At 38.2% G+C, this 27,981-nt stretch overlaps 1 protein-coding gene across 1 annotated transcript; it reads left to right on the forward strand.

The window, feature by feature from the left end:
* The first annotated feature begins 137 nt into the window (after nucleotides 1-137).
* Nucleotides 138-27,980, forward strand: MCEE (methylmalonyl-CoA epimerase). The gene is made up of 3 exons (XM_058542276.1): nucleotides 138-210; nucleotides 9,494-9,831; nucleotides 27,339-27,980. The coding sequence occupies exons 1-3, from the start codon at nucleotides 165-167 to the stop codon at nucleotides 27,489-27,491; spliced, it is 537 nt and encodes a 178-aa protein (XP_058398259.1). The 5' UTR covers nucleotides 138-164; the 3' UTR covers nucleotides 27,492-27,980.
* Nucleotide 27,981: the final 1 nt, after the last annotated feature.

A 27,981-nucleotide genomic window follows, 5' to 3' on the forward strand; every position in this document is an offset into this window, starting at 1 on the left:
CCCCCAGCACTCTTAGGAGCGTAGCAACAGTCGCCACGCCCCCAAGCCTCGTCTGTCTCCGCCCCTTGGCCTCTTGCCCCGCCCCCTAGCCAGGTCTCCCCGCCCCTAGGCCGAGCTCCTCACCCGGCTGACGCAGGTCGGGAATTAGTGGGGCGCTTCCCAAGATGGCGTGCGTGCTGAAGGCCGTGGCTGCGAGCGCCCTGGGCGTAGGTGAATACCCCGCAGCTTCGGGGTTCTCTGTGGGGTGGGACGGGAGGCCAGGGGCCAGAGGAGGCCGCGGGTGGCTACAGCACTGGAGGTGCGTTTCGCGTTCGCTGTCAGCTCCTTTAGGCTAAGGGAATCTTCCAGAAGCGCCTCGGGTTAGCGCGGATATTTCGTTATTGGATTTGAGTCTCACAGCCACCCTGAGAGGGGTGTCCAGTTGACGTTGCCACTTTTTATATGTGGCCCCAGAGAGGTGAGGGAACCTGTCCAAGGGGACAGCTAGGCTGGGACAGAAGTAATGAAGTAAATGGCACAGGGACAGTGAGTCTTATTTTACTGCGCAGCGTAAGAGACTAGGGGGAAACCAGAAAAAAGGGCAGGTCCTGTAAAAAGCACAAGCTGAACTCCAAGCCCGTGCAGTATCCTTCTGGGAAGGCCTGAAGGTCAGTCGTGTAAACAATACCAAAGGAGTGTTTTTTCCCACATGCCCTAATGTATTTATTATCTTGTATATAAACAGGAAAGATAAAAGCAGACGGATTTGGAAGGTTCCTAGAGTTCTCTCTATCTCCTTAAAAAAAAAAAAGGCTAGATAAAATCAGTGATGGCAGAAGCAAGTTTTCTGACTCTGCAGACCACCCACTTTCTCTCCTTTCTGTCTTCTTTCTTTCTCGTCGGAGGGCAGCTATTTCCCTGAATCTGAAATTCCCTGTTAGGAAGAAAGTGCCAGGTGAGAATGTCTCAGAGTGACTCCTGAACATGTGTGATAAATCCTTCAGCTTAGCACCTTCAGAAAGTGTTCAAGGGGAGGAACCTTTAATGTTAGATTTCTCTTCTGGAAGGTGCTCTGTTCCACCTGTTGAAACTTACAGTTCTGTTCCTGCTTTGAAGTCTCCCCTCAAACTGAACCAGTTCTGTTGTTTGTTTTTTTAAAATTTTTATTTATTATTTATTTTTGTGAGGAAGATGGGCCCTGAGCTAAGATCCATGCTAATCCTCCTCTTTTTGCTGAGGAAGACCGGCTCTGAGCTAACATCTATTGCCAATCCTCCTCCTTTTTTTTTTCCCCAAAGCCCGAGTAGATAGTTGTGTGTTATAGTTGCACATCCTTCTAGTTGCTGTATGTGGGACGCGGCCTCAGCATGGCTGGAGAAGCGGTGTGTCGGTGCGCCCCCGGGATCCAAACCCCGGCCGCCAGTAACGGAGCGTGAGAACTTAACTGCTAAGCCAAGGGACCACCCCGAACCAGTTCTGTTTTGATCACTATAGTCTTTCTAACCAATCACCGAATTTCTTATGCATCTGTCATTGCAAGTCACCAGGGCTGAGTGATGAGCCACATACAAAGAAGTGCGCCGTAAGACTTAGCTGTCTCAGCACTTAATTAGTTTAGAGAGGTGGTATGTACACATGAAAAAGTACTGTAACAACAGGCTGAGCGTAGCTTGTTAAAATGAGTCTATGCTTAACAGGTGATACTCAAGTTTGATAATAACATGCCCTCCCAGCCCCTCCTTCCTCTCCTTGGTAAAATACAAGTCAGCGTCTTAGCTCACATACCATTGCAATAGTCCTTTGCAAAAGAGCTCATAAAACAAAGAATCATCTCTTATCTCTTAGAAAGCCATCTTTTAGAAAGTAGATATTGCTTACAGAACATGCACTAAAGATATTAAAAATTGAGAATCAAAAGAATGATAAAGAATTTCAGAGGAATGAGAAAATTAAACAATATTTTAACAGCATCAACTGTGATGTCAGACAGGCCTGGGCTTGAGACCCAGCTTTGCCGTTTGGTGTGACCTTGAAGAAAATTACTTAATCAGACTTGTTTTCCTTGTATCTTAATGGGAAAAGTAATATTATCTGATCCATAGAGTAATTGTGAGGATTAAATTGCTCACTGAACTGTTACTATTATCTCTATTTTTTTGGCCATGATGACTAATAGGCAGAGCTGGGCTATCACATGATTCACTCCCACTTCAGAATTTGTGATTTCACAGTTTGCTTAGGCAAAATTACAGACTTAGTCAAGATTACATAGGAGTGTTGCGTAACTCTGATGATGAAATAAACTCATGGGTCTTTATTGGGAAAGTGAGGTCAAGTCAGAAGGATGTTTTCCCATGGTACACCTTGGGATCGATCTGTCCTCCACTGCTGATAAATCCCGGCAGTGTGGAGAATGCCCAGAGACTGGGGCCTATCTGCATTGGGGGTAATAACCAGCTTATAGGTTCTTGAAAGGCAGAATTATATAGTTTCCACTTCTATATGATATTAAAAAGAGATCCCAAGTTAAAACAATGGTCGTGAGCAGTGTGGGTAAGTTAGAGAGTTACTGTAAGCAACTAATTTTAACTTGGAAGAGTTGTAAATCGGTATTGCTGTATCAAAAAGCAAAAAGAATACTATACTTATAATATCTTCCAGCAGCATTATTCCTCAAGGATGTCAGTAGTCACTAAGTACTGAAATACTACCAAAGATGTTCTAAAATCAGAGCCCACACAGTAAATTTTCCAGAGGGAAAGGAGAGTAGTCTCCTTGTCTTAAAGTGTAGTGAGTTGTGGATTGATGAAATGAAGCAGTTAATACAGAAACACTATGTATGCCAAAACGTTGGCCACATACAATCTTTAGTTATTGAATAACATTTTTAACATAAGTGCAGTACTGTGTATACAGTAGATGTATGGTCAACTTTCTCCTTTAAAAGCATAAAATGCATTAGAAGTCAACGATGCTTACATTTATAAGCAAGTTATTGCTATAAACTTTCTAAAAGTGCAGTAATGATAATTCTTGGAATTAATAATGTACTTTGTGCCAGGCACTTTACTAAACCTTTATATATATTGTTTACTTTAGTCTCATGACAATTCTATGAGGTAGAGTGAGTGAGTCAGTCAGTCATTATCTTCCTGTATGAAAAACCAAGGCACAGAGAGCGTGAGTAACTAGGCCAAGCTACACAGCTAGTGGTAGGGTCAAGATTTGAACCAGGGCAGTCTAGCACCAGGGCCCACATTCTTAACCCTCAGGCACACTGCCTCTTATGTGATACTGACAAAACCTGAAGGCGAACATATAAATAATAATTTGAATATTAGAGAATAGGCATTTTTGTATGTGTATTTTTAGAATTACTTTTATTCAATAGTTAGTGGGGGAAAAATTAAGGGAAAGGCGATATAACTTCCAACAAGTCATACATTTATTGCAACAACTGAATACTGGTAAAGATAACATGTTTCTTTTGTAACTTATATACACATGTTGGCATAAATGGAAAGAGTGTATTCCAAAGGCTGGCCTTAGTGTATCCTACTATTTTAGGTGCTTGAACCTTAAATGACTCCACTTTTTCTTTTATTGTGGTTAAATATACATCAGGTAAAATTTACCATTTTAACCATATTTAGTTGTACGGGTGAGTGGCATTAAGTACATTCATATTGTGTAGCTGTCACCACCATCTATCTCTAGAACTTTTTCATCATCTGAAACTGAACCTTTGTACTCATTCAACAATAATTCCCCCATTATCCCCTCCTCCTCGCCCCTGGTAACCTGCTATTCTACTTTCTCGGCATGAATTTTACTACTCTAGGTGCCTCATATAGGTGGAATTATACAATATGTGTCCTTTTCTGACTGGCTTGTTTCACGTAGCATAATGTTTTCAAGGTTCATTCATGTTGTACCATGTGTCAGAATTTCATTCCTTTTTAAAGTTGCGTAATATTCCATTGTATGTTTATACCACATTTTGTTTATCTTTTCATCTGTTGATGGACACTTGGGTTATTTCCACCTTTTGGCTACTTTGAATAGTATAGCTGTGAACATGGGTATGTAAATACCTCTTTGAATTCCTGCTTTAAATTCTTTTGCATATATACCCAGAAGTGGGATTGGTGTATTGTATGGTAATTTTATGTTATGACCCCGCTTTTAAGGAACAGAAAACTTAACAGAAAAACAGGAGAAGCTCAGAAAAATGAATCAGATTAAACACACACAATAAGTTCCAATTTGGCTTGCAAAGGATTGGCTTCATGAAAAAGTTAGGTTTGAAAATGGAAACTGAATCTGTTAAGAGACAAGGGTGGCCAAGTTACATGACTGTGAGGAGAGATTTACTTTTATTATGGAGTTGTGTGTAAGTGGGTAACAGAAACGTGGTCTGTTTATATGGTGCTATGAAATCCACTGGTGGAATGTTGAAAACGTATGGGCTTCTTAGCAAACTAACTTGAGGGCACTTCTAATGAATGGCTTACTAAGTATGTTATGTCTCCTCAAACCAGATGTGCAAAAATTCAGACTTAAAAACTTATGTTTTCTAAAATTAGATTATGTGAAATTTGCAGAATGTTGCAAATATACAAAAAACAATTGTACGTTTCAAGCAAGTAAACTTTATAGTACATAAATTATATTTCAATAAACCTGTTAAGAAAACCTTCTTACAAGTGATTAGTCACAGTTTTGTGACACTTTGTGTACAAATTTAACATATAATTTCTTTAAACAGTAAGTACCCTTAGTATTAGCGTATTTGAGTATAGACCCTTGCAGTTACACCTTTACTTATTTGGAGACAATGTTTAGAAAGCCTGGTCTGAAATAAGTGCAACCTGAATGGAAAGAAATGCAATGTTATTTTTAAGTCCAGTCACTAAAAAGTATTTAGCGAGAACCAATATTGAAGGAAAGATGGGAATTAGACTTAACATACAACACCAGATTTGGTAACATATCTATTTCTTATACATCAACTTCCTGATGTGTAAAAGTCATTTGTTTCTTAAATCTCGAGATACTCATCTTTACAATCCTGTTTTTTTTTAACACTCCTGTTTTTAAGTATATGATACATTTATTCACACATTTACACATTGTAGTTTATTCAGCAAAGTGACTCTTTTTAAAGTAGTCACAAATTATACATTATGGAGTTCAGAGTAATGCAGTTCTGCTGTACCTTTCTGAAATGGGAGCCAGAGAAACCTAAAACTAAAGAGTTGTGAATTCCTACCAGTTGGAGGGCAACCTGAAATAAAGATGTCTTTTAAAAGTTGACAAAAATCAAAGGAGAAACTGTAATTTTTTAAAAGGTGAGTTCACAACAAACTTTTCAGGAACACGTTTTTTATTAAGGCTCTATATCGTTGTAACTCCTTTATTCTGTTTTTCCTACCCCAATTTGCTTTGCCTACAAGATTTCACATTTCACCCATAGACTTTTAATACTAGGATCATCCTTAAGTTAATTCACATAAAATTAACCATTTTAAATAAAATGTACAATTAGCAGCATTTATTACATTCACCATGTTGTGCAGCCATCACCTTTATTTAGTTCCAAGACATTTTCATCACCCCAAAAGGAAACCCCATACCAGTTAAGCAGTCACTCCCCATTCCCTCCTGCCTCCAGCCCTTGACAACCACTATTCTGCTTTTTGTCCATATAGATTTACCTCTTCTAGATATTTCATATAAATGGAGTCATATAATATATGACCTTTTATGTCTGGCTTCTATCACTTAGCATAATGTTTTTAAGGTTCATGCGTGTTGTAGCATGTATTGGTACTTCATATCCATTGTATGGATGATATTCCATTATACACATATGAATAATATTCCATTGTTTGGCTATTGGGAATAGTGCTGGTATGAACATTTGTGTACAAGTTTTTGTTTGAGTCCCTGTTTTCAATTATTTTGGGTATATAGGAGTGGAATTTCTGGGTCACACAGTAATTCTATTTGAGGAACTGCCAAACTGTTCTGTGGTGGCTGCACCGTGTTACATTCTTGCCAGCAATGTACAAGGGTTCCAGTGTCTCCACATCCTCATCAACACTTGTTTTGTGGGTGTGAAGTGGTATCTCATTGTGGTTTTGATTTGCTTTTCCCTAATGGCTAATGATATTGAGGATCTCATCATGTACTTTTTGGCCATTTTTATGTCCTTAACCTTTCATTTTAAAGAAGTTGAATTATTGAATTCGTACTAGTATCACTGCATTTATTTTTATCCGACTCCTAGAACATATGCTTCAGGGACCAAATAAAACCAATCAAATGATGTTTCCTTTCTCAAACTAATTCACATTTCTTGAGATGAGATAAACCTATATAGCTGTAAAGTCTTGATTTTTATATTATATAAAGATGTTATTATCTATTTTCTTAACATATAAAGAAGATTTTGTGTTCTATTAAAAGGAAAAAGAACCAGTTATTCTAGTAAACTATTTTCTCTTCTCCCACTTCCAAATGATAAGGAAGTTACAGAGACAGACTACAGTGAAGCTTTCAATAACGTGCATTGCTTGGGCTTCCTTTTTAGTGTCAGAGTTTTTGAAATATCCCTAAAGCAAACTGGCATAATATATAAAACTTTACCTTCACTTGGACATCTAATTTGTTCCTTAGACATTTCTGTATGTTCCTTTGCTGGTAATAGGACATCTGCCAAAGAACCTGCAGCTGCCCCACCTCTTGTAGAGATGATGCTGGTAAGGAGAATTCAGAAATACCTAGACTCAGTATTTGACATACCCTTAAAATTTCACAGAGCAAACAACTTATTAATGTGCATATTACTCTAAAGCTCATTGATCCTATCGACAGTTTTTTTTAATACAAATACATTCTGTGTTGAACTTTCATTGCAAATTGCATACGTAGTTGAGATGCAAGGAAAGAAGGGAAGAGCAATTTGACCAATGATTTTGTTAGTGGTTAGCATTTTTAAATGCCATGCCCTCAAGATAGTTTCTTGGTCTCTGCACATAACCCTGCATGCCAGTCAACTAGCTAACAATCATTGTATGTCATTAACAATGAGAATGGCTGAATTTATTGTGCACCTATTATGTATGACTGACACTGTATTATATTTTTTACACCAAATATCTGATCTTCACAGCAAACCAGCAAGGTAGATATTTAGTGGGTAGGTAGTACCAATATATATTTTTTTTTTGGTGAGGGAAATTGGCCATGAGCTAATATCCGTTGCCAGTCTTCCTCTTTTTGCTGAGAAGATTGGCCCTGAGCTAACATCTGTGCCAATCTTCCTCTATTTTATACATGGGACGCTGCCACAGCATGGCTTGATGAGCGGTGCATAGGTCTGCACCCGGGATCCAAACCTGCAAACCCCAGGCCGCCGAAGCGGAGCATGCAGACTTAACCATTGTGCCATTGGGCTAGCCCCACTAATATTTTTTTTTAACTGAAATAAAATAGAGTAGAAAATATAAGAGCACATCACGTTTACTGAGGATTAGGTATTCTTTTTATGAAATTTACTTTCAGTTATACATTTATGTATGTGTGTACTGGGTTGGTATACACTTGAATTTCACAGTAATACAGTGAGTCCATAGAACCAGGCTATGTCAGCCTATTAATAATGACAACCTTTGCGTATTTCAGTAATCAATAATAACAGACTGGAGCATAGCAGAAGACCATCTTAGGCTGAATTTTGCGTTCTCCTGAGCTATAATGTATCAGGTTTGTTGAGCAGAGTACCATGCACCACTTACCAATCCCAGGGGAGGACTCTCAATTCTTCTGCCCATTGCATCTTGGTATCGGAGTCACCAAGGAGAACACAGCACTGAATGGAACAATACTACATAGAGAAGAGAGAGCAAGGTCAGCTTCAGTAGTGGGTGTCTGCCCCCTATGGCCATTGGGTCTCTCCCAGTGGCCAGCATAGGACAGTTTGCCTATGCACACCCCTCTTGTGCCACAATAGAAAGTACCCTACCCCTCCTGGTGGAGGACACATATAACAGTGGGGTTGGCCATATGACGTGCATGCTTTAAAGCAGAGACAAAGGAGCATTCATTGAGCCTGAAAGAGGGAAAGATAGTCCCACACAAGGTGATAAGCCCGGCACAGGTTGTGTGGGCTCTTTATCTCTTGGCCAGGCCCAAGGCCCATCTTTATGCGGCTGAGTGGGGGTCGAAAGATTGTGAGCATAAGACTATCTTTCCCAACAAGGTTTATGGTCTTAAACAAAATCAAATAGTGTCACTTGAATTTTCCTTGTTATCAAAAATTTTAGTAAAGGGGAATTCCATTTTATGTTAGCTGAAGCTCTGTGATACTAGGCACTGTTTAAAGTGTTTTTCATTAAGAGCTAACAGCCTATTGTTTAAAATATGTGTTCTTGGGGCCGCCCCGTGGCTTAGCGGTTAAGTGCACACGCTCCGCTGCTGGCGGCCCAGGTTCGGATCCTGGGCGCGCACTGATGCACCGCCTGTCAGGCCATGCTGTGGCGGCGTCCCATATAAACTGGAGGAAGATGGGCACAGATGTTAGCCCAGGGCCAGTCTTCCTCAGCAAAAAAGAGGAGGATTGGCAGGGATGTTAGCTCAGGGCTGATCTTCCTCACAAAAAAATAAATAAATAAAATATGTGTTCTTCAGTTTGCTATTTCATGCTTTTTTATTAAGTGATGTAGTTTTAGATTATATTTAGACCTTGTACATGCGTATAATTTTCATTCCAGGGAGAATCTGGCTCTTAACGTGTAGTGTTTTGGGGGCTGGGAAACAGAGTAACACATGAGGAGAACACATTGCAGACCTCTTGAAAGAGATTTCTTCACATTCAGAAGGAGTTCTGCTTCTAATCCTTCAAAATTATAAAAAGAAACTAAAAAAAAATCTGGTCTTAGGAAATTCTCATAATTTTAAGTACCCTCTTGATCTTTGCTTGTTTCTCCCCCAACAATCAGATATTTTCCTTAGGTGGTAGTCATTAAAATAAACTACACATTAAAAGGTACTGTAGGGTCATGGCTTTAATGAACTTATTATAAAATATAAGACAAAAAATTGGTTATAGATAGGGAAGAAAATGGCTTGTTCTCATCAGTAAATGTACGTTGTTTCATTATCATATTCAAACTTACCCTTTGTGAAATGCAGAGAATAACAAGTAATTCTTAATGATATGCAGCTCTCCTTTAAGTGTTATCAGTAAATATAAATTATTATGAAAAATGTCATTCTTTGTTCTGAATCTAAAAAGCTCAGAATTAGCTTTTTAATTTCAGACGGTTATTTCAGAACAGAGTAAGTAATTTTTACGTGTTTCCATTTATCTCCCCTGATTTAATTTCAGTAATAAAAAGAATAGATATGTAGTTTTTACATGTATAACTTATTTAGTTTTTTAAAAAATTAATTTTAGAAGTGCATTAATTCTCAAAAGAAGGATATCAATGGCTGTTCAATTTTTCAGGGCGTTTTTCCAGACTTCAAATTCCGTTTCCAACAGTAAGAACTTTTTCCACGTCACAGTCCTCGCATCACGTGGCAGGTCCTCTATGGAACCTGGGTCGCCTCAATCATGTAGCGATAGCAGTGCCAGACTTGGAAAAAGCCAAAGCATTTTATAAGAATGTTCTGGGGGCCCAGGTAAGTGAGGCAGTCCCTCTTCCTGAGCATGGAGTATCTGTTGTTTTTGTCAACCTGGGAAATACCAAGATGGAACTGCTTCATCCATTGGGAAGTGACAGTCCAGTTGCAGGTTTTCTGCAGAAAAACAAGGCTGGAGGAATGCATCACATCTGCATTGAGGTATTTTCATTATTTTAATGCTTGGTGTTTTAAATTTCTCTTTTCTAAAATGTCTTATACTTTTTAAGACTACATATTGTCACTGTCTTCAGAAACTTAACTATTGAGTTCTTTAAGGGGAATGGTAATCTTGGTCCTACTCAAAGATGGATCCATAGATATATTCTCTTTCCCTCTAGAAAACTGCAAATAATAATAATATATTTTATTGAAGTCTGGATTCAACAACCACTATGAAGGCCACAGAAGTTGACCAAAACAGATTTGAGTCTTTGCTATAGTATTTATTGATCATATATGACCTCCCAGGTGATAGGAATACAACTCCTTTCACTATCACAAGGCAATAAGAAGAAGCAAGTGAAAAGACTTGATAAAGTAAGAATTTCCATATACATGCTAAGTATTCTTATAATTATTTTCTATCCTTAAAATTCTAATAATTTGTTTCTTATTACAAAAACAATACATTTTCAATTATTGGCTGTGATTTTTAAGATCTTCTCAATTGCATCTGCTAACAGTTCCCCAAAAAACAAATAATGTTAGACAAGAACATTCTCATTAGAGAGCCTTTATCTGTAGATGTTCTTGTTCAGATAACTGCCTTTTGGAACATCAGCAGTACCAATTAGGCTTCAATTTAAATTATTTTGATAGGGCAATTCTTTTGATAGAAAGAATGACATAATTAATAGTTAGGCCTCATTCCTAATCCAGAAGAGAAAGGGGTTGATTCTAGAGGGAATTCAAGGATTTATTCAGTTCATATTTCAAACATATTTGAGAACCTACAATATATACTCTACTGAGTACTTGGATTCAGCAGCGAATAAGACATGAACCATGCCCACGGGGAGGAGGGGCAGCTATTTAAACAGGCAATTACAGTGTACTGTGATAAGCAGATTTAATATATATGTCTTCTCAGTAGCACAAATGAGGGAAAGATTGATTGCTTCAGGCAGGCCAAGGAGGTTGGAAAGCACCAGAGGGTATGAGTTATAATGAATGTGAGGGAATTTCCCAGGAGCAAGAGGAGGAAGGTATTCCAGGCAAAGGGAATAGCATGTGGAAAGGCAGAGAGTTATCATAACAACTAACATTCAGTCCTCTGCCAGTATACGAAGTACTTGACCTGCATTTTTTCCTTTAATTCTCATAGCTATCCTATGAGAGCACTATTAACCCCATTTGACGGGTGAGGAAACTGAGACTTGGAATAGTAACTTGCCCATAGTCACATCAGTAGTAAGTGGCAAGGGGTTTAAACCCAGATTTGTTCTAATTCCAGAGTCTGCACTGTTAGCCATGGTGCCAGATTGCCTTCATTGCATTAGCTAAGTTTAAAATATGGGGTGGGGAAGCCATAAGATGTTAGACCAGGGAGCTAAGCAAGGCCTAATATTTAACCTTTATCCCTTTTTAGGAGATTAATTATGGCTGCAAGTCTTTATTTCAGTGGACTTGAGGGTTTATCTAAGACCCCCCCGCCAGGATGAGAAGCAGGATCATCAGCCTTTGACTCCAGTCTTCCCTCTCCCACACTACACTGTCTGTGTTCTACATCAGAGAGCCATGCCTTCAAAGTAAGCCGCTCTGTCAGTTAGAAGTTCAGTTAAGTAAAGAGAAGTGGAAGTTCAGTAATGTAACAGCAAATTCAAAAGTAGAGATTGAAAGGGGGCAGTGAAAATGTATATCAGCATAAAATTGAAGGTAGGTAATGGGAGAAGGCGTGGAAAGTGGTTAGTTAGTTACTATGTTAGTATGACACCCCCCATCATTATTCTCTGTTCTCTGTAAAAAATAGAGTGGCTTAACCAGATAGATTTTATTTTTCTGTTCTCAGTCCAGAAGTGAGCTGTCTCAGGCTGATGGGACAACTCTGCCATCCATAACACATGACTTACTTGGTTGCTCCAGGCATCACCATTTACCAGCCAGAGGGGAGGGAAAATGAGAGAAAACAGGGCTAGTACCTTTAAGGAGGTGATCTAGAAATTACACATATCACTCCTGTTTGTGTCCCATTGGCCCGAGCTTAGTACATGGTACACTTGGCTGCAAGTGGTCTGTAGTTGGGCAGTTGTGTGTTCTTCTAAAACTTGGAGGTTGCTATAATTAAAAGGAAGAAAGGGAGAATGGGTACTAGAGGCCACCAATCTATGCCCTGCTTGGTAATTTTTAAGAAGTGGTATTGCCAAGATAGTGTGCCACTTTTTCTGAATGAAAATATGCTGTAAGATGGAAACATTTGAGAATTAATGTCACCTGCTATGCAGTCTGTGAGATGAAGTTGTCACCAGATGCAGGGGCATGGTTCCCCGACTTACCAGGTAGAGCAGAATTGCTCACCTATCCTTGAACAGGAAATACATTTTTGTTGAATGAAGCTGCAGAGATTTCAGGGATAATTATTTTACCACAGGGAGAGGAAATTATGTAACCTAGTCTATTCTGGCTACTACAACTTGGGTCTGAAATTGTCTTCCACTGAAAGTACAAAAAGCGATAGAACTGGTCAGAAAATATTTCTTTGGTCATTCATTACTGTTGCTATGTAATCCATTATCCCAAAACTTCAGGGTGTTAACAACTATTTTATTTTGCTCAGTATTTTGTGGGTTGGGAGTTTGGGGGAGGGCTCTGCTGGGCAGTTCTTGCTTGGGATCTTGCATGTGGTTGCAGTCACATATTGGCTGGAGCTGCAGTTGTGAAGAAGGCTCACCTGGGCTGGGTGCCCCATGTGCCTCACTCCCATGCTGGTCTTGATGCTGGCTGGCAGCTAGGAGCTCAGCTAGGCCTTCCAGCAGGAGCAGTTGTGCATAATCTCTTCAGCTTTACAAGCTGAGGGTAGTTCTAAGGAGAGTTGGACTTCCTCCTGGACAGCTGGCTTACTGACTTCTTACTAGCCAGAATGAGTGTCCCAGGAGAGCCAGGCAAGACTGCATGGCCATTTCTGTCCTAGCCTCAGAAGTCCCCCAGCAGCACTTCTGCTGCTGTCTGTTGGTCATAAGCCAGTCTTCAGGATGCGAGGGGAGAGGACGTAGATCCTGGATGCCTCTTGATGGGAGAAGTAGCAAAGAATCTGTGGACACGTTTAGAAGTGCTGTAGCCATCAATATATTAATGTATTCTAAGCAAAAGGAAATGTATGAAACTTCTAAAAGCTCTAGAATGATTTTATTTTCAAATAGCCAGAAGTGGGAACCAGCAGCATTTGCTTATGCAAGAGGAGGCAACCTGTCTAGCCCTTGTGAATATAAGGAGACTCAGGAGAGGGGTAATTGATAAGGTAGAAGGTGATAAATATCGTATACACACGAACCAGTTACTTCAGCTTTTCCTAACTGTTTTGGGAGTAGGCAACATTCAGAAATGTATCCCCCCAAAATACTCACAATCTTCTCTAGCTTTATGGTTCATAGCCATTTATTTTTTAATGCCCTTCCTTCTTTTGAAATGTTAAATCCACTCATCGGAGAAACGACTTTCTTCTCTGTAATTATCATCAAGATACTTCATTTTCTTCTTCACTGGGACCTCAAATAAAACCTCTGGTTTAACAGTGGGTCTGTTATGGGCATGCGCCATAGCTTTTAGTTGACTCAACAAGACTTTTAGACAAAATGTCCTTTTCTTCATACATGGATTAGTATCACACCATTAATCAACATTTTTCTGTCAAAATTGTTTGGATATCTATTTTCTCTTGTGAGGTTTGCCCAAGTTTCTTATACCTGTGTGTTTGCCTTTCACTAGAGGAAGTTTAGAAGTCATCTTGTTCAGTCTTCTCTTGCTTGCATATGGACTGAGTAGCCTGCTTTTTTCTGGCACAGCTTGTATTGATGCTACCAATGTGTGCTTCCTGCCTTCTGCAGGCCTCTCCCTGAAGAAATGGTTCTAGTATTGAATAGAACTAGCTATGCTTTCACTAAATAACTTGGCCAGACAGCAACGTATGTCACATTGAAAACCTCATGGGCCACTGAAAATATTTACTTATTCAACAAATTTATATTAAGTTTGTACAAACATTTAAATACTTCCATGCTGGTTGGTAAGTAGCTGCTGCTCTAAACCTCCTGAGTAGCATCCCCCCTCCACAAGGACCCTTCCCTGGGACCCCTCAGACATCCTCACACACAATTACAAGTCAGCAACTAAAGGGTTAATACTTGGCACAGCAGGGGTCCTCCAGGACTCTGCTCCTGGATAAGGTCCCTTCTATTCTGTTTGGTTGGTGCATTTTGTCTATGTTCTATTCCTGGCTGTTAAGTATTTTCAGTGGCACTTGGACCTTCACTGCATTAAGTGCTGGGGATATATAGGTGAACAAAATACCAAGTCTCTGTCCTCCTGGAGTTGCCTCCTTGCTTTATTTATTCACCCATGCCCTGTATTTTCCACAGAGGATTAGAAGTGACTGACCAAAATGCAGCCTGTAAGATACAAAAGGATAAACATAAGTAACAGTTTATTTATTTCCTCTTTAGAAGAAAGAGGAAATGTAAGTCAAAATAAAACTAAGGGTAGGGGCCGGCCCGGTGGCGCAAGCGGTTAAGTGCGCGCGCTCTGCTGCGGCGGCCCGGGGTTCGCTGGTTCGGATCCCGGGCGCGCACCGACGCACTGCTTGGTAAGCCATGCTGTGGCGGCGTCCCATATAAAGTGGAGGAAGATAGGCACCGATGTTAGCCCAGGGCCGTCTTCCTCAGCAAAAAAAAGGAGGAGGATTGGCGGATGTTAGCTCAGGGCTGATCTCCTCACAAAAAAAAAAAAAAAAACTAAGGGTAAAAGTAGTATACCTATTAGTTCTGCCAAATATTGCTTTCTAGTTGTCAAAACAAAAGGGAAAATAAACGGTATTAAAAGTAACGATGCCCCTTCCCCCTTCCTTCCCTTCTTGAACAATTCAATCCTGAAGACTTTACGTAGGACAGAGCAAAATAGTTGTCTACATTGGTGGGGAGAGCCAGAGCGGGATGAGGAGGGCATCCACGAGCAGGGGCTGCCTGCCTCGGGAAAGCCAGAGACCAAGTAGGGTGCCCACGCAGGGTGTCAGAGTCTGGAGTAGGGTGAGGTGGGAGGGTTGTACCCGCAAAGGGGCAGCCAGGCTTGGGGTGTCAGTGAGGAGGACATCAGCATGGGAGGCCAGCCCAATACAGGGAGTTGGATGCCAGGCATGGTGAGGGGGTCATCCATATGTGTACGTGTATGGGGTGGGCAGCATGGAGTATAAGAGCCTGAACAGGGTGAGGGAGACATCAACACCATGTGTGTATGTGTGTGTATGTGTATGTGTGGAGGGGGCACCCAGCATGTGGAGTTAGGGCCTGAGTCGTGTGAGGAGTGCATCAGTGCAGGGGGAGATGATGACTTGATGTGGGGAGTTGAAGCCAAGTGGGATTGCGGATGTCCTTGCATGGGGTGGCCTGATATGGGGGAGCCAGGGCCTGAGCAGGATGAGATAGATGTCCACATGGGGTGGGAGCAGGTATAGGGAGTCAGAGCCTAAACAGGGTGAGGAGGGTATGTACACACTGGAACAGTTCTGTGCAGGAGATTGGGGCCCACGCAGGGTGAGGAAGACTTGAGTACAGGCAGTGGCCTCACCCAAGTTGGGGTAGGAGGCCTCCATGTAGGGGGTCGGGTGGCCTGGCATAGTGAGTAGGAGCTCAGATGGGGTGACGAGGACAGTTGCTAAGCTCTACAAGTGATCTGTGTATCACTGGTTCCCGGACGTGGGAGTTTCATGGAGCAATAACATTTCCAGAGAACAAAACAAAACAAAAAATTGGGCAGTTTGATGAAGTTTTTAACTTTTTATGTTCTTAAGTAAGGAGAATTTTTTAAACTTCTATCTACTGCTAACATCATTTTATAGAAGAAAGGGCATTTTATTACCAAGAAAAATAAAGAAGAAAAAAAGGGAGAAATCCTCTTGGAATAAGAGTCCTGTCAATTAAACAAATTTAGTTTGGGGTTTTGTTTTCTTTTTAATGTTTTACTATCAGTTGGTGAAAATTTCAATGGAAAGGAGCATTTGGGAAACTTGTTACCTAGCCACCACCAGACATAGCAAATATGGAAGCTTAGGTAAAGTCTGCTGTTCTGAAATAATTCCCAAGAGTACGCAGGAACCCTCTGAACCCCATGCAAAGTGAGAACAATGTTAGGGTTGCATAATTTATTTAGTTTTTAGTTTTGGGGGAAAAGACAATTGAAACAAATATTTTATCCAGACTTTTAATTTTAACTTTTATGGATTTATATTAGTTTGAGGATTTGATTCATTCATTATTGATGTCAATTAGCACAATTATAATTTTATATAAAATAGCTTATATTTTTGAAATCAATCAAAACATGCACCATTCAAAGTAGCATGTTATTACTGGTTCATAAAATTTGGTCACTGAGAATTACATACCTTAAAGTTTTTAAAAAGATGTTATTTAGTCCAACTCCGTGCCTTCAAACAAACAAGATTGCATTGCCATTTTCAGATGTGGCAGCTGAGGACCAAAGAAAGTATAAGAATTACCTGAAGATTCTGAATTCTGCTTGTCACAATCCAAACGTTTTTTATTTGGAGTACTGTCACTCTTAATTTCCAAATGGCAAGAGAAAATCAAAGTAAATTCCTAGACACAGATACAGCACCCTCTCCTCCGCCCCAAAAAAGCTGGTAAGAAGTCTAAGTAACTAGCCCAGATTTTCACTGATGGCATTCAGGGTCTTACAGAGCTATATGATGCACAACTGTAATGGTACAAAGAACTATAAATGCAGATTTTTTTAGATGGGTTGTTATTGACTGTGCTGTTTCTTTTTTTTTGGAGGAAGCTTGGCCCTACGCTAACATCTGTTGCCAATCTTCCTCTTTTTTTTTTTCTCCCCAAAGCCCCAGTACATAGTTGTATATCATAGTTGTAGAGTTGTAGCTCTTCTGTGTGGGACACCACCTCTGCATAGCTTGATGAGCAGTGAGTAGGTCGTGCCCAGGATCTGAACTGGCAAACCCCGGGCTGCTGAAGCGGAATGCACGAACTTAACCACTGTGCCACTGGGCCAGCCCCTTGACTCTGCTATTTTTATTAGTTAGGGGGACAGACTTAATTTCTCAAGTCAAATTGCTTCGCATTTCTTATAAGCACTTCTTATACTCTTAAAGTAGATAATACGTCTACTTTCAATTCAGAAAATTAATAAGACATTTTTATTTCATTCTTTTTATTATTGCCGAACAAAACATGAGGAATACTCTTAAAGAATTGTAAATTTTATAGCAACATTTTAACTAAAGGATGAATATGGTATAAGATCTTTAAAATCAAAGTCAGTGATAGAAAGAGGAACAGGAATAGAAATAGGTGTCAATGTACAATGTCAATTAGGCATTTTGCAAAAAATAAATCTAACATTAAATCTTAGAAGTGTTTCTTGGATTAAGAGATATTGAATAAGCAGTATACTAAAAATTGAGATGCAACATCAGAATTGTAGATATTTGTACGTGGGATGAATGTTCCATAATGAAAATACCCATGATCATATGTAGAATAGAAATTATCAAAAGGGCATTATGAAAAAAGTCATGATTCTATTATGAAAAATTTCAAACATACAAGAAGTAGAAAAAAATAATGTAATGAACTCCCATATTACCATCACTCAGATGCAACAGTTTTCAAGATCTTGCCCCACTTACTTTATCATTTTTCCCTTGTTAAACTATTTGAGTACTTCACAACATGTCATTTTACCTTTATGTAGTTTGTGTCTCTAAAAAATAAATAACCACAATGACATTATCATATTGATCAGATTTCAAGATAAATCTTTTGTCACCATCGTATACACAGTCCATAAATTAAATTTACCAGATTGATTCACAAATATTTTTATAATTTATTCTCATCAGTAACCAAACAATGTCCACTCATTACAAATGGTTGTTAGGCTCTTTTTTAAAAAAATTATTATTAACATCTAGTTAATACTAGTAATATATTACTAGTACAGTACATTTGTCACAGTTAATGAACCAAATGGTTCATGATTAACTAAAATCTATACTTTATTCAGATTTCCTTAGTTTTTACCCAATGTCCTTTTTCTGTTCTAGGATACCACATTACATTTACTTAATCATGTATCCTTAGGCTCTTCTTGCCTGTGACAGTTTCTCAGACTTTCCTTCTTTTTGATGACTTTGATATTTTTGAGGGTTACTGGTCAGTTATTTTGAGATTAATCTCAATCTCTCAATTGAGATTTGTCTGATGTTTTTCTCATGATTATACCAGGAGGTTTAGGGAGGAAGACCACAGAAGTAGAGTGCCATTCTCGTCACTTCAAGGGTCCATACTATCAACATGACTTATCATTGTTGATGTTGACCTTGATCCGTTAGCTGAGGAAGTGTCATGTTTCTCCACTGTAAAGTTACTCTTTCTTTTTCCTCCTTCTCCATTTTATAATCTTTGGAAGGAAGTTACTGTGTGAGGCCAACACTGAAGGAATGGAGAGTTATGCTCCATCTCCTTGATAATTCCATAAATTATTTCGAATTTTTCTGCATAGAAGATTTGTTTCTTCCCCATTTATTTACTTGATCGTTTATCATTCAGTCATTTATTTATTCGGTCATTTATTTATATCAATATGGACTTGTGGATATTTATTTTACACTTTGGATTATAAACCGATATTACTTTATTTTGTTGTTCACATTATTCCACCTTTGCCAGTAGGGCATGTTTGGTTGGCTCCTGTGTCCCTTAGACATAATGCTGTCTTTTTTTTTTTGTCCTCCCACACTTCCTTACTTTCTGGCACTGCATCATGCTCTAGACTCGTCATCTATGTTCCCTGCCTTAGCCTAGAATGAGCCATTTCTCCAGGAATCCCTGGTTCCTTTTAATAGAGAATGGTATTAGAAACCAAGATTTGGGCTCTAGACATGTTTGTTGTTACTGGGGTGTCATTGCTTCTAAGCCTTCTCAGCTAACAGCAAGGACATGTATGTGTGTATACTGTATGTGTATATATATCTATAAATATTTCAATATGTAGCCATATAGAACTCTTAAGATGTCTATATGACATACTCATGAACTCATGAGTTCATACTGATGTCTCTAACTCTAATCCATTTAATTCATTACCACATGGACCACTCTAGTCTTTTCCTTTGCTTGTCTATAACTCCCCATTCCAACAGTGAGAAACTTGGCTTCCACCATCTGCCATCCATTTACTTAATTGTTCAATTTCAGTGTGGCTATATACTGGTTGTATTAGTTTCCTAGGGCTGCCATAATAAATTTCCACAAACTTGGTGGCTTAAAACAGCAGAAATTTATCCCCTTATAGTTCTAAGAGGCTAGAGTCCAAAATCAAAAGGGAAAAATACGGAAGAGGAAAAACAGAGCGTAAGTGAGATGTAGAACATGGTCAAAAGTTTTAGCAGAGTATAGTTGGAGTCCCAGAAAGAGAGGAGAGAGAACATAGCACAGAGGCAATAATTGAAGAAATAGTTGATAAGGACATTTCCAATCTGAGATAAGATATCAACCCACAGACTCAAGAAGCTCAGCAACCCCCAAGCAGGGCAAATACCAATGAAACTACACCTCAGCACACCATAGTCAAGTTAAAAACCAAAGATGAAAAGAAAATCTTAAAGGCAATCAGAGAAAAAGAAAAGACGACAGAAATTATGAAATGAGATGTAATGACCTTTTTTTAGGTAGTGACAAAAAAAAGCCTGCCAATTTAGAATTCTAATTCCAGCCAAGATGGTATAACAGAGAACGGATTTATCCTTTTACCTCAACAAGTAATCTAAACAAAATATGTGAAATAATGATTTCCTGGCACTTGACATCAGGTAGCACAACCACATTGATCCCTGAGAGAAGGGAAAAAAACAAGATGAGCCCTGCAGTTTCCCAGCTTGCTGGCTGGAGAGAGTTTCTAGGCTGGAGTGCAGGAGGGGGAATCCATGTGAAGTTTAGCAGTCTCCCTGAGTTGAGGAGATAGGAGTTGGGAGTCTTGAGGAGGCCATGGTGATTTGAGTTTGCAATATAAAGTACTAGAAAAGAGAGCTGCATAGAGAGTGTTCTCCAGAGGTCTACATTACCTCTCAAGTCTTCATCTGAATATTGAGTAGTGCGTGCATGTGAGGAAGCTACCTGAGGCTGGGAGTAGAACCTCTTAAAAATATTAGAGGACACAGTCCTTACACAGAGATTGTTTGAATAGTTCATGTTCTTGCCAAACATAGTGGAAAGACCTTGTAAGTCATGGGTCATTGGGTAGAGTATTCAGAAGGGTTTTGCCTTAATAGTGAGGAAAGTTAGTCCTAGACTAAAGGCTACTCCAATCCTTCAGTGGGTAATGGGTAAATAAACTGTTACATCCAGACAATGGAATATTTTCAGCTCTAAAAAGAAGTGAACTTTCAAGCTGTGAAAAGACATGGAGGAATCTTTAACGCATAATACTAAGTGAAAGAAGCCAATCTGAAAAGCTTATATACTGTATGAGTCTAACCATATGACAGTATGGAAAAGGCAAAACTGTGGAGACGGTAAAAAGATCAGGGGTTGAGGTGGGGGAAAAGGATCAATAGGCAGAACACAGAGGATTTTTAGGGCAGTGAAAATATTTTATATGATACCATAATGATGATACATGTCATTATACATTTGTCCAAACCCATAGAATATACAACACCAAGAGTGACCCCTAAGGTAAACTGCACTTTGGGTGATAATGTTGTGTCAGTGTAGGTTCATCAATCATAACAAATGTACCATTCTGGTGGGGTATGTTGATAATGATGGAAGTTATGCATGTGTAGGGGCAGGGGTTACATGGGAAATATCTCTATCTTCCCCTCAGTTTTGCTATGAACCTAAAACTGCTGTAAACAAAAGTAGTCTTTAAAAAAAAATAGAAAATCTGTTATCCTAAAATCCTAAACTTGGTGAAAATATCCTTCAAAAATGAAAGTGAAATGAAAACATTTTAAGTTAAACAAATTTAAGTTAAACAAAAAAAATGAGAGGATTCATGTCCAGCAGACCTGCACTATAAGAAAGACTAGAGAAGTTCTTCAGGATGAAGCGAAATAATATTAGGTGAAAACTCAGGTCTTTAGAATGAATGAAGAGCACCAGAGGTGGTAAACATGTAGGTTAAAATAAATAACTTTTTTCTTACCTTAAATTATGTAAGAGACAACTGACTATTGAAATTTTTAAAATGTATTGTAGGGTTTATAATATAGAAGTAAAATTAATGACAATGATAGAAAGGATGAGAGTTGGGTAAATGGAAGTATACCGTTGTATGTTTCTTACGTTACACATGAATGGTAGACTGATCAAAAAGCACATTGTAAACTCTAAAACGATCATTAAGAAAATAAAGAGTAACTAAAATAATTAAGGAGATAAACACTACAAAAGTACACATTTAAACAAAAGTCAGGAAAAGAGGAGCAAAGTATTAATGAGACAGAAAAAAATGATAAGATGATAGACTTAAATTCAACTATATGAGTGTTACATTAAATATAAATGGATTAAACATTAATTAAAATGCAAAGATTATCTGGATTAAAAAATAAAACATCTGAAAATGAAATTAAGAAAGCAATTCCATTTACAATAGCATCAAGAAGAATAAAATATGTAGAAATAAATTTAACAAGGTAACTGCAAAAACTATACTCTGAAGACTACAAAACATTGTTGAAAGAAATTAAAGAAGGCCTGGATAAATGGAAAGATATGCTGTGTTCATGGATCAGATGACTGAATATTGTTAAGATGGCAGTATTTCCTAAAGTGATCTACAGATTCAATGCAATCCCTATCAGATTCTCAACTGACATCTTTGCAGAAATGGACAACCTAATCCTAAAATTCATATGGAAATACAAAGGATCCCAAACAGCCAAAACAATCTTGAAAGAGAAAAAGAACATTAGAAGATGCACACTTCTTTATTTGAGAACTTACTACAATGCAACAGTAATGAAAATGGTGTGATACTAGCATAAGGATGGACATAGAGATCAATGGAATAGATTTAAGAGTCAGATTTAAACCCCATATTTACAGTAAGTTGATTTTCAACAAGGGTACAAAGACATCCAGTCGGGAAAGAATAGTCTTCAAGAAATGGCATTGGGACAACTGGATATACACATGCAAAAGAATGTATTGGAACCCTTACCTCACACCACATGTTTTATAAGGTTAAAGATTCTTTTGATGGCAGAACACAACACAGTGACACTCAGATAGATGAAAGGCAAAACTCTTTGTTACTTACAGCTCCAAATAAGAGAAGGCTGTCATATAGGCCACACGGGATTGCACCTGGGGACAGGGTAATAGCAAGCTGGAGCTTTAAGGGGCACCTAAGTTGGGTGGGATTAGTTAGGTTTCATGGGCTCCTTCTAGATTGGCTAATTTGAATTATTCTCTGGGCTTTGGAGCATAGGCAATGTACATAGTTGTCTGGTACTTGTCTCTGGGGCAATTAGGGTGGGCACCTATTAGCCTCAGAGTTTGAGAGCCTGATAAGGGAAGTGGTTGGTTGTGGACTTAATCAGTTGTTCAAGAAGGAAAGCTGACCGGTCTCTAGCCAGGGCTGCAAAACTGGGTCAAGACAGCATTTAAAAAGACCCAAAGCTCGGAGCTGGCCCAAAGCTCGGAGCATGGCACAAGGTTAAGTGCGCATGCTCCACTGCGGTGGTCCGGGGTTCGCCACTTTGGATCCTGGGCATGCACTGATGAACCGCTTGTCAAGCCATGCTGTGGCAGCGTCCCATATAAAGTAGAGGAAGATGGGCACGATGTTAGCCCAGGGCCAGTCTTCCTCAGCAAAAAAGAGGAGGATTGGCATCGGATGTTAGCTCAGGGCTGATTTTCCTCACAAAAAAAAAACAAAAACAAAAACCGCAAGCTGTATTACACCTTATATAAAAATTAACTCAAAATAGATCAAAGACCTAAATGTAAGAGCTAAAACTATAAAACTCTTAGAAAAAAACGTAGGCATAAATTTTCATGACCTTGGATTAGGCAATGGTTTCTTAGATATGACACCAGAAGCACAAGTGATAAACAAGAAGGTTGATAAATTGGGCTTCATCAAAATTAAAAACGTTTGTATAAAAACAACACACTAATGGGAGAGAATGTTTGCAGATCATATATCTGATAAGGGACTTATATCTAGAATATTCAAAGAACTATTACAACTTGTCTTTATCCTTTAAATAATCTTTTGTCTGATTGATGTACCCGATAGTGAGGGCTATGCGTGTTTGGTTTGCTTTTTATTTTTCAAGGCAATACTGTTAGGTACATGCAGATTCGAGATTGTTTTTATCATTGTGATGAATTGTTCATTTTATTTTTAGGTTTAATCTTTTTTTATCCCTGTTAGTGTATTTCACCTTAAATTCTGTTTTATCTGATATTAATGTTGCTCTATCAACTTCCTTTTGGTTAATATTTGCCTAGCGTATCTTGTTTCCATCCCTTTACTCATTTTTTGCGGTTTTGCTTAGGTATGTCTCTTCTAAGGGGCATACAGCTGAATTTTTTTGTTGCTGTTTAGATATGTCTCTTTCAATCAATAAATATATTTTTAAAAATTTACATTCATTCTGATAATCTCATTTTATATTTTGTAAATTTAATCTTTTCTCCGTTTATAATAACTACTAATGTATTTGAACTTATTTTCTACCATATTTTTTTTTTTTACCTTTTTTTTTCCCTCCTCTTTTTGCCTTCTCTTGGATTGAGAAACTTTTTTTTGCATTCTTTCTTCCTCTGCTATTTTAGAGACTACAGATTTTAGTTCTATTTGTTAGCCTTAATTCTTTTAACTTACAGAATATTTTGAATGTAAAAGAAGACAATAATATAATGAACTCTCATGTTCCTAAACCCAATTTCAACAGTTATCAATTCGTGGACAATCTTATTCTATATATACTCCCTGCATCACATTTCCCTCTTCCTGTGTTACTTTGAAACCATTCCCAAACATTATGTAATTTCATCCATAAATATTTTAGTTGTGTGTGTGTGTATAGCAGTTTTTATATACTTACACAAAATCATAATTACACCTCAAACAAAATTAATAATAATCTGGTAATCTTTGAACATCATTAAATATCCAATAGATATTCAAATTTTTTGTCTTATGTAACTTCTCTTTTTCTAGTGTTTTATTTGAATTAAAATCCCAATAATATGCACACGATGCAGTTGGTTGTTATATCTCCTTTAAGTCGATTTGTTGTCATTTAGCGGGGTGTGTGTTTGTAAGCAAGGGTCTTGGATGATAATTAAGCTAGTTGAAAATTCTAGATTGAAGTAATTTTACCTCAGCATTTTGACATTACTCCTTTATCTTTTGGTGTCTGTTACTACTCATTAAGAGTTTGTTGTCAGTTCAGTTATAGATTGAGAGCTCTTTTCTTTTTTTCCCCCTGTTTTTTTTTTTTTTCTTTCCCTGAGAGCTCTTATGATATTCTCTGTATCATTGATGTTATTCAGCTTTTCTGTTATATGTATAGTTATTGGTTTATCTTTATTTATCCTGCTTCATTCTCAAGTGTATTTTTAATTTGAGGACTCATGTCTGTCTTCAATTATGGAAAATTATCAGTTTAACTCTTCAAATATTGCCACTGTCACTCTATTTTTGTCTCTTTTTCTTTAGCTAAGTTTTGTCAGAGTATCTCAACTTGTCCTCCATATCTTTTAATTTTGCTTTAGTATTTTTTTTATTTGTTTACACCAGTCCTTGCCATGTGCATATGCCCTCAAATGTCAGTGGAATCTTGTCCATGAACTCAGTCACCAAGCTCTCTTTTGTTCAATTGGCAACACCAGGGAGGCCAATTTAGCATGTGACCACTGAGGAGAGTACAGATTTCCCTTTTTATAACCTAAATGTTTGTTAGTAGGGGCATGATTAGGTTACCTTTTGTATTTCTATAAAGTGGTTATTTAGAACACTATGTAGTAATTAAAAAGTTGTTGACCTATATGTACTGACATGGAAAAATTGCTGATATATGTTAAGTAAAAAAAGCAAATACAAATAATACAGAACTTTAATTTACATACATAGTCGTCAGACTGCAAAGTTGAGAGCCAACTATCAAGTTTAGAGGACACACAGTCTTCTAGATGACCACCCTCACTTCTGATAGCATCTGCAAATTTAGGGGGTTTCCAGAACCACCCTCATGCTCGGTAACTCTCCAGAAATGCTCGCTGAATAACTCACTGAAAGCTGTTGTACTCATGGTTACAGTTTATTACAGGAAAAGGATACAGATCAAAATCAGCCAAAGGAAGAAAGACATAGGGCAGAGTCTAGGAGGGTTCTAAACACAGTTCCCCTTTTCCTCAAGGCACATTACCATTCTGGCATTGCTCACACAAACTTTACTGTTGAGTTTTTATTAGGGCTTTATTACTTAGGCATGATTGATTGATCGATTGCCCACATGGTTGAACTCAGTCTCCAGATCTACTGACACCATGTGACCCATAGCTCCTACCTTACATTACATGGTTTCTGGCGTGGCCATCCCCTACCCTAAGACTTGGATAAGGCCAGCTGTACTTTAAGATCCAGTTTGGTCAGCTTCTGCCCTAAACAAAGACACTCCTATCAGGTTACATAGGTTATCTCCCAGAAGTCAAGAGCAAAAGACACTTCTGTCAGGTTATGTGAATTATCTCCCAGAAGTCAAGGCCAGGCCTCTCTTTAGACAAAGCCAAATTCTTTACTACTACACTTACATGTAATGATTATAAATTTATTTTAAGATGTGGAAGAACATATGTCAAACTGAGAACAGTAGTTACTTCTGGAGAGGGAAGTAATATTAGTGGTAGTCAAGGGGTACTTAGTTGTTTATGTTTAAATTTTCATGTACTGTATAATTCTTAAATTATTTTTAAATGGAAAGACTGAATTTAGAGTAACTTTGGGAAAATGGAAAAAAAGGTCAAATTCAATAGAATGAAATTCATTATATCCAGATACAAAAAGCTAAGCTGTCAGGAGGAATCCTATTGTTCTGAAAAAGATGAGAATAGACCAGCTATTTAGTGTGAAATGACCATGGTCATAGTCTGGGCATGATACAGCTATCAGGATTAATAAGAAGCATCATCAGGAATGTACACTTTGAAGAAATCATAGTTTATTTATAGTAACGTTTAGTATCTTCATCAGTTGTTTGACCAGTATATAATCCTTGGCTCTTTGAAAATAAGATTGTATAAATGTGAACATTTGTTAAATCTATGTGGTACATGGGTGTTATTCTCTGTGCTTTTTTTTATGTTTAGAATGCTATTAGATCATTAAACTCAAGGGTGATTTATGTCTTCCTAGGGATGTAGGGATTCATATTATACCTTTCTATCCATTTACTTGGTTCCCAGTCTACGAGGATGACTTTCCAAGATAGAGGAGAATCATTTTTCCATCAAGTATATAGAGAGATATTTTCTCCTCTCCTAGATTGCCAATAAATATGAAGAAAGAAATGATTTAGAAGAGAGTTGCAAAATTATAAATGTTTGGATTTTTTAGAATGGAGAAAAACATTTTGGTGACAGTTTAACAGTGATTTTCATGTATATGAACTTTTAATCTCAAAAGAAATAACCAAGTAGTTTGGCAGTTGGCAGGTTTGGGAATCAGGGAAGCACTCATATTTGTTGAGTACCTACTATAAACTGTGCCAAGAGCTTCTTATCTATTATTTTAATCTCTTGCCTGTTTATATGACAGGTCTCATCTCCCTATTATAGATGAGGCACCCAAGGCTCTTAGGAAAAAGCAGTTTGTGCAGTATCACGAATAGTAGTGCTAGAAGAAAATATTATAAAGTGTGGCATACTTTATTTACGTTATAAGGAGAAATGTTTATTGATGAATGGTGAAAATTCTTAAGCATTGTGGTTGCTCACCTAGGAGAATTTAGCAAGTTCTTTTCCTTCTCTGGAAGTATTAAGCTTATTTTTGTGATACTTTAAGAATAGTTCTGGGGCCAGCCTAGTGGCATAGTGGTTAAGTTCAGCATGCTCCACTTTGGCAACCCGGTTCGCAGGTTCAGATCCCAGGTGTGGACCTACACTGCTCATCAAGCCATGCTGTGGCAGTCACCCACCTATAAAGTAGAGGAAGATTGGCATAGATGTTAGCTCAGGACCAATCTTCCTCAAGCGAAAAAAAAGAGGAAGATTGGCAATGGATGTTAGCTCAGGGCCAATCTTCCTACCAGAAAAAAAAAAACACACAAAAAAGAATAGTTCTGCCTGAAGACAAAGGAGATAGATCACATGAGCTTGCAAAGTTTCTTCTAAGTCTTAAGATACTTTAATTTGGTATTTTTGTGATCTCAAATGTGTTCTTATTTATTTCCTTTTCTCAAGGTGGATGATATAAATGCAGCTGTGATGGATTTGAAAGAAAAGAAGATCCGTAGTCTAAGTGAAGAGGCCAAAATAGGAGCACATGGAAAACCAGTGATTTTTCTCCATCCTAAAGACTGTGGTGGAGTCCTTGTGGAATTGGAGCAAGCTTGATTTATATTTGCAAGAAACTAAGTTAATTGACCTGAAAAAGCCTCATCAGAATGAACTTTGGCATTGAGTCCTTCACTGCTTCCATCACTGAAAAGTTCAAAGCTAAAAACTAAATTGCAGGAAGAGTTTTTTTAAAATTATACATGTATATATTTGTTAATTACTTTGGATTTTTTTCCTGATTTGGAGAAAACTTTGATTACTAAATACTTAGGGACTATTAATAAAATCTTATATTCATAGAAATAAGTTATTTCTGTTCTAAAATGGGGTAATTGAGGGGCCAGCCCAGTGGCGTAGCGGTTAAGTTCATGCGCTCCGCTTCAGCAGCCCAGGGTTTGCGGGTTTGGATCCCAGGTGCAGACCGACGCACTGCTTGTCAAGCCGTGCTGTGGCGGTGTCGCATATAAAGTAAAGGAAGATGGGCACAGATGTTAGCCCAGGGCCAATCTTCCTCAGCGAAAAGAGGAGGATTGGCAACAGATGTTAA

The sequence above is a fragment of the Diceros bicornis genome, chromosome 5, assembly GCF_020826845.1.
Source record: "Diceros bicornis minor isolate mBicDic1 chromosome 5, mDicBic1.mat.cur, whole genome shotgun sequence".
NCBI lineage: Eukaryota > Metazoa > Chordata > Mammalia > Perissodactyla > Rhinocerotidae > Diceros > Diceros bicornis.

What these genes read in the sequence shown, in the direction of transcription:
- MCEE (XM_058542276.1), top strand. Translation starts at nt 165, where the DNA reads ATGGCGTGCGTGCTGAAGGCCGTGGCTGCGAGCGCCCTGGGCGTAG. An exon ending in TGCGAGCGCCCTGGGCGTAG is followed by an intron (nt 211 to 9,493) that starts GTGAATACCCCG and finishes TCAATTTTTCAG; the next exon opens with GGCGTTTTTCCAGACTTCAA. An exon ending in TGCATCACATCTGCATTGAG is followed by an intron (nt 9,832 to 27,338) that starts GTATTTTCATTA and finishes CCTTTTCTCAAG; the next exon opens with GTGGATGATATAAATGCAGC.